We start from the raw sequence: 7,559 nt of genomic DNA, 5'->3' as shown, positions 1-7,559 counted from the left end.
ACCTCTCACTCCCTCTCTACCTCTCTCACTCTCTTTACCTCTCTCTATCTCTACCTCTCTCTCAATTCCCCTCTTCCACTCTCTTCCACCCTCTTCATCTCTCTCTCTCTACCTCTCTCTCTACCTCTACCATTCTCTACATCTCTCTCCCTCCCTCTTCATCTCTCTCTACCTCTCTCTATCTCTGCCATTCTCTACCTCTCTCTCCCTCGGGTTAGGGTTATCCTGAGACATCATCTCTTTCGATGATGTCTCAGGATGTGAGCCCTATCTAAACAGTGTTTTTAATACACATGACTATGCTGGTTGTGGAACACAGGGCACAGTGGATACACGGATGAGGTTGGGCGGGGCGTGGAGGTCAGCAGGGAGGGGCGGGGCAGGGGGTTAGGATGTGGGAGGGGGTGTGCGGGGGATGGGGTGTGGGGGAGGGGGGCCAGTCAGCAGTGGCAGCCTTTCTCGGCCGCGGCTACCGCCTCCTCGTCCTCGGAGGGGTACAGGACCTTGGCGGTGAGGCCGCTCTTCACCCCGTCCCAGCCGTCCCGCGTGCAGATCTCCCCCATCTTCATCAGCTGGAAGATGTCTCTGGTCAGCAGCTCGAACGCCCGCTCCACGTTGCTGTTGCACTTGGCGGACGTCTCCACGTAGCGCACGCCCAGGTCTGCAGCCAGCTGCTCCGCCTCCTCGCGACTCACCCGCCGCTCCATGGTAAGGTCACTCTTGTGTCCAATCAGAATGTACACCATGTGGTGGGGCAGGATGTGCTCACTCACTTCCTTGTGCCACTCCCTCACGTGGTCGAAGGTCTTGCGATTGGTCAGGTCAAAAACCAGCAAGCCTCCCACGGAATTACGGTAGTAGGAAGTGGTGATGGACCTGGGAGGGAAACACAGAGAGATGCTGGCTGTTCAGATAACCTGGAAGGACCAAACTCAACAGATGGACTGTTATATAATGTAAAAGCTCAGAACATTTCCATGAGCGCATCTGAACACAGACAGGTACACAGGAGGAGTATTGGTGTGACCAGAGACCCTGGAGCCCAGCCTGCCCACCAGGGTCTCCACCCTGACCCTAACCCCACCAAGGTCTCAACCCTGACCCTAACCTCACCAGGGTCTCATCTCTGCTTCCCTGCCCTCATTCTACCTTCCACTGGAACAAATACAATAGAACTCATCTCCAAAACTGGATGACATATTAGGACCAGATTATTTGATCAGATGCATGAATGAACGGGGCTAGGAGCAGATCTACACAAGTGAGAAATTGTTAGGTGTCTTCTGTAGACGTCCTCGAGGCTAAATACCTTTCATTCTGTGACAGTGACTGTGTTACTTTCAAACGAAACATAGATCTGAAGGCAGAATTTACAAAGTGTAATGCGAGGACTTTTGCTTCTTAGAGATGAATTGCGTGCGTGACATCCGGGGCAGCAACCCGGAGACTGACGTTGTTTACTATGTTATCTCTGCGCGGAGCTAATGGGATGTACGCAGATGTCTAGGCTGTAGAGCATAAATAATATTCATTCTACATCATTTAACTTAAAACCTGATATACACAGCATTATCCTTAGTCAAAATGTAAACGGCAAATGTATTGAAATTCGTTGTCGTTTTATGAGCACCGTCCTTATCGAATAGAAAAAATCAAGGCGGTCTGTCAATCAACCGTGAATGATGCGCCCCAATTGGCTGCTTCTTATATTGGAGTAAAGGCCTATGGAGGAGATTACCTCTTTACACTGAGCCCTACATCATACTAACACTAACAGTTATGTTTGAAAAACGTATAAGGCTGTAAAGTCTATTTTGTCATCGTACAAAATGTCCGTGAATGCTACAGACATATTGAAGGCTCAGGGCTTTAGCGTTTTGTCTGATTCATAATTCATCTGCTGGGTGGGTACAGGCAAATGATGGCTGTCAGAAACGATTGTTTATCATAACGACGGTTAGTCTTTAACCTGTTCTACATCTCACCTGAATCGTTCCTGGCCAGCCGTATCCCAGAGCTGAAGCTTGATTTTTACCCCTGGCTCGATGTCTAACGAACGGGCATAAAAATCTACACCAACTGTAGGATCCGCAACATCGCTGTATATACCATCAGTGAAGCGTTTTAGCAGAGACGATTTTCCAACGGTAGAATCTCCGAGTAAAATAATTCTAAACTGATATTGCCACAAAATATCCATCGCATGGCTGAGGACGGATCCGCCGAGAGGGGTTGGAAACAAAGCAACGATGCGTGCGCGGTATTTCCATACAGCCCGTGACTGCCGCGGCTCGCCTTCTGGCCAGAAAGAGATGCGCGCGAGCAAGAGAGCGAGCTAGGGCTCTGCAATCATGTGATCATAGCTTACCTATCATGCCTAAAATCTGAATACTCCCATCTATATGAGACAGTAGCAAAGTAAAACCCATCTTGAAATGGAGGCTATAGTTTTGTTTTTTTACACGCCGACACGTATCCTCAAAATATCATCTCTGTTAATCTATCAAATTATGTAAATATATTTAAATATAGCGCACGTGCTGTCTTATTGTTCGTTTATCTCAAACTGGTGTGACATTCTGCCACAGACTACAGAGCCCATATCTGACACGCTACTGCTTAACGAATTAACACGGACACGAGGACACTCCGTTCTCCTGACAAGCACAGGCCCACATAAGCTTCAGACATGGTGTCATAGTTTAGTGGAATAAAATGTCAAATGGTTTGGAAAGCATTCAAGATACAGAAATACACCCAGGGCCGGCCCTGAAGACACCCCTCCACCGAGCTGTCTTCTGTCGGGTCTGGAGCTAGCCCCCTCGGCCCTGTCCATGGTGCTGAAACAGACTTGCTCAACATGGTCTGATGGAACCTTTCGTTTATTGAGCTTCTAGAAACTAAAGCAGATCCATTTGATTTGCACACCAGTAGCCTGTGCGTTTTTATTAGAGACAGACTATATTATAGGAAATGTCAGACTAGTCTTTTACAGGCAGACTAGTCTTTTACAGTCAGAACTGATGCTCCATCTTTTTATGGGGTTAGGGTTAGTTAGTTGTGTGCATGTCTGATTGTCTTATGATGGCCTTCATCCTATTATGAAATAATCATCTGTCTGTGTTTTATCCCTGACACTGGCGACATCTGCAGATCATCCCTGCAGCTAAGCTGTTCACATTAACTTAATACAGCATCTACTTCAGTAAGCAGAGAGAAGCCTATTTCTAATATGTGAGACCCACAGTGAGGTTCAGGGTATTGGGGAGCAGAGGCGTTGTTAGACATAAAACTCTACTGGGGCACAGGCCCCTATTCATATTCCCTTTTTTCTGTCAAGCTTGCTGCGCACAATGCACTATAGGCTATAGAAACTCCCCTTACTTAACCCACTATACAACAGTTCAGGGACGCAAGTTTGATATCAGATTTGGAAGGGACATCAATAGTTAATGCGAGCGCGCACATTTCTCTGCATTCATTTGAACGCAAATACTGTTTTTTGGATTTTACAAGCGTGGATTGGGATACTGCGTTTATTTTTTCAGAGATTATCAATCTAAATTAATGCAATGACTAATAAAGTAAATTGTTAAAACTCAAACTTTAGATTTTACTGGGGCACAGCAGATTTATACTGGGGTAGTAAAAAGGGTCTAACGACGCCCCTGATGGGGACTGTATTATTTTGGTTCAGTTATTTCTGTTGTGTTGTTCATTCATGTTTTTTTTCTTCACAATGCCAACTATTGTATTGTTAGTAAGGCAATATGGGCTTGCCATAAGTGAGGCTCACACAGGCACTTAAACGGGCATGGAAATGGTGCAGGAGCAAGTTCTTGCACGTGCAATGTAGTACATTTACATTTAGTCATTTAGCAGACGCTCTTATCCAGAGCGACTTACAGTAAGTACAGGGACATTCCCCCGAGACAAGTAGGGTCAAGCGCCTTGCCCAAGGACACCATGTCAGTTTGCATGACCTGGAATCGAACTGGAAACCTTCGGATTACTAACCCGATTCCCTCACCGCTCAGCCAACTGACTCCGTAGTAGTAGTAGTAGACCCGGAGATCAATACGAAAGGTAGCTATGCTGAAGAGTTAATATGTACCTCTGTATTTCCTGAAATAAAAAGAGAATTATTCAACCATATGCACGCCTGGAACACATTGTGTCCAAGTGTGCAACATATACTTGGAAATCAAATGCATCATAAGTATAGAATGCTTGAACAAAGGTTGAGCTATGAGGATGCGGCTTTGGTCATCGATACAGCCATGCGCAGGGAGGCAGAGGACGACTTCGGTGGTCGGATGACAAACATTTCCGATAGACATCATCATAATGAGAAAGCAGACTAGACTTGCATAAGTAGGCTATATGATACCGTGGCAAAATATAAACATAATCTAAAATGGGATGTTCTTCAACTTTTAAATACCATAACTTCATAAAAGAAATACCACATTATAACTGTACTGTTTCAATAAAAACAGTCAACATGTTACATGTTTATATCTTTTATTTCCGCCACCCAGCAACGCGTATGTCTGACATAACAACCTCTGTCTTCATATTTTGAAGGCTACTGGGAAGACTCTAACCCTAACGTTAACTAGCGAGTTTATAGATTTCTGCTCAACAAGTTTGGCCATAAAAATGGCGGTGCAATGTCGTCTAAAAGACATACATTGAATCACAAATTCAATTTGATGAATCATAGCATCTACATTGACCCATCTGAGATTGGGGAGGAGCTTGGAAATTTGGTCATTTTACATTTAGTCATTTAGCAGATGCTCTTATCCAGAGCGACTTACAGTAAAGTCACACACAGACGTGCACGTTGGCTTGGTACAATAACAAGCAAGTCCATGCATTTCAGTCTATTTATTAGGCCTGAAAAATTATACTATTCTATGCATCCCAGATGCTGTTTTGCTCTGCTAGAATTATTCTGTCTCATTTTAAATTTAAATGTTACATTTTCACCTCTCCAATCTCCCCAGACTTGGAGTCTGTAAGTAAATTCCTAATTTCTATTGAAGATGAACATGAATTTCCTTGGCTCTCTCGAAACTGGAATGAAATGTTGGTTGGTTCGGAAATATTCCCTGAATTCAAAGAGCTTGAGTTCAGTCTGGTCTATAAAGTCCATCTGAGTTCAAGAGCCACTGGAACCTCAGTAATGTGCCTGTTCCTAGCAGAATGCTTATTATTGGAAATATATCTTGTCTGCCACAAGGTGGCAACCTTGCCATAATGATCAGAGACTAGAGGGCAAGTAGAGCAGTGGAGTCGTAGTTTCACAGTGCCTGTGTTAGGTGACTCCATCGACGAATTAATACATCATGGGACTGGCTAGTATTCTACCCGCTGCACTAAAAGCATTTAACGTTCCAAATAAATCATTAAATGATAAAACTAAGGATCTGAATTAGGTTCTTCAGCTATCACTAGACTCTGTTGCCCCTCTCAAACCTAAGAAAAGAAAAGATAAGAAATTGGCTCCATGGTATTCAGAGGAAACCCATACTCTCAAAAAGTCCACTAGAAAATTTGAACGGAAGTGGTGTACCACTAAATTGGAGGTTTTCCGCCTGGCCTGGAAGGACTGCCTAATGGAGTACAAGCAAGTCCTCATCAGGACCAGATCTGAATACTTATCTAAGTTGATTAGTAAGAACCAGCACAACACTAAGTTCCTATTTGATACCGTTGCAAAACTCACTATGAAAAGTACACATGGTGTTAGTACAGATCTCTCTCCCAATGATTTCCTAGAATTCTTTGACCAAAACATCTATGCAATAAGGGACAAACTACAGGCTAGTCCTGGAGGAATAGCCATGAACACTGAATTTTCCTCTATACCAAGCATGCTGCATGGTGAGGCTCTCACTCACTTTAACCCTATTTCTATGGAAGCATTCATAAAGCTGATAGATTTATCAAAACCCACCAGTTGCCTTCTCGATCCCCTCCCTGCCAAACTTTGTAAGGAACTTCTCCCTATTATTGGACCACCCATGTTTAGTATTATTAATGAATCTATCGTAACTGGCCAAGTCCCTGACGATTTTAAACAAGCAATTATTAAGCCCCTTCTGAAAAAAAACCTGCATCCAGGTTGTCTTAGCAACTACAGGCCAATTTCAAATTTGCCATTTCTCTCAATTATTTTTGAGAGAATCAGCTTAAATCAACTTTATGAACCTCTCCAGTCTGGATTTCGTCTTCACCACAGCACTGATACTGCATTAGCCAAGGTAGTCAATGATCTACTATTAGCCTCTGACACGGGCTCTATCTCTGTCCTGGTTCTCCTAGACCTAAGTGCAGCTTTTGACTCTATGGATCATGAGATTCTCCTGGAACATATGGAGAACTATGTTGGGAGTTCTGGTACTTCACTTCAGTGGTTTAGATTGTATCTATCTGACAGATCACAATTTGTCCACTATGATGGCTGCTCATCCAGAAGTTCCACTGGGTTCAGTTCAAGCCCCTCTGTTATTTTCGCTCTACATGCTGCCTTTAGGAAACATAATTAAAAGCTCTGGGGTAAATTTTCACTGTTATGCAGATGATACTCAGCTATATATGTCTATAAAGTCTGGAGAACTACCACACGCTATGGAAAAATGTGTTTCTTGGATAAGAACTTGGATGACAGCAAATTTCCTTCTTCTCAATTCAGATAAAACAGAGGTGCAAATTTTCGGTCCTAAAAAATACAGAAATAATTTATCCAATCTGAACTTAGACTTAAACGGCATCAAAGTCTCTCAAAGCCAGCTGGTAAAAAATTTAGGAGTCACAATGTACCCAGACCTTTCGTTTGAGTACCATATTAAGCAAATTACCAGAACTGCATTTTCCCATCTACATAACAGCCAAAATATGAAAATTCCTCTTAAAGGATGATGCTGAAAAACTAATACATGCATTTGTTACATCCCGACTGGACTATTGCAATGTATTATTCTCTGGCCTCCCAATTACCTACTTAAAAAATGTACAGCGGGTGCAAAATGCTGCTGCTAGACTATTGACAAGAACCAGAAAGTTTGATCACATATCTACTCTCGTCTCTTTACACTGGCTCCCTATCCAAGCCAGAGCTGATTTCAAAGTTCTATATGTTCATGTTGCCCCATCTAGATTTTACAAATAAAGTAAACCTGTTACTGTATATTGTTAGCGTTATTGTTTCTGTTACTAGTTGGAGACGACGAGGGACGGGGCATTCTCATCCTTATTCGTATAAGTATAACTTATTTTAGAGTTCTTTCCCCTGGAACAGATTTCATGTTCCAACCGAGGGGGGCTGGCGCTGTCTTAGTGTCTAGGGCTGCATCAAATACCCTTTTTTGCTCTGCTAAATTGCTGCGCTAGTCCACACTTGACCGGTAGGGATCTCATTCTAATATGACTGTAACTGTTAGCTGCTCCTGGCATTCTCTAATCCCTGCTCTCCTCTCTCTGTCCCCCCTCCACACATCCCCTGTGGTGTGGGGGGTTTGAGCTGTCAGCACCTGCCTGGTCGTCGGTCT

The 7,559-nt window shown here is 43.6% G+C and overlaps 1 protein-coding gene across 1 annotated transcript; it reads right to left on the bottom strand.

Annotated features, from left to right (window-relative positions):
- Positions 1-440: 440 nt before the first annotated feature.
- On the bottom strand, positions 441-2,262 carry rab42a (RAB42, member RAS oncogene family a). The gene is made up of 2 exons (XM_067256108.1): positions 1,986-2,262; positions 441-876 (listed from the first exon to the last, which is right to left on the bottom strand). The coding sequence occupies exons 1-2, from the start codon at positions 2,198-2,200 to the stop codon at positions 441-443; spliced, it is 651 nt and encodes a 216-aa protein (XP_067112209.1). The 5' UTR covers positions 2,201-2,262.
- Positions 2,263-7,559: the final 5,297 nt, after the last annotated feature.

Source organism: Osmerus mordax, chromosome 18, assembly GCF_038355195.1.
Source record: "Osmerus mordax isolate fOsmMor3 chromosome 18, fOsmMor3.pri, whole genome shotgun sequence".
In the NCBI taxonomy this organism is placed as follows: domain Eukaryota; kingdom Metazoa; phylum Chordata; class Actinopteri; order Osmeriformes; family Osmeridae; genus Osmerus; species Osmerus mordax.
The sequence above is the reverse complement of the archived record's forward strand: the minus strand, read 5'-3'. Positions and strand labels throughout refer to the sequence as shown.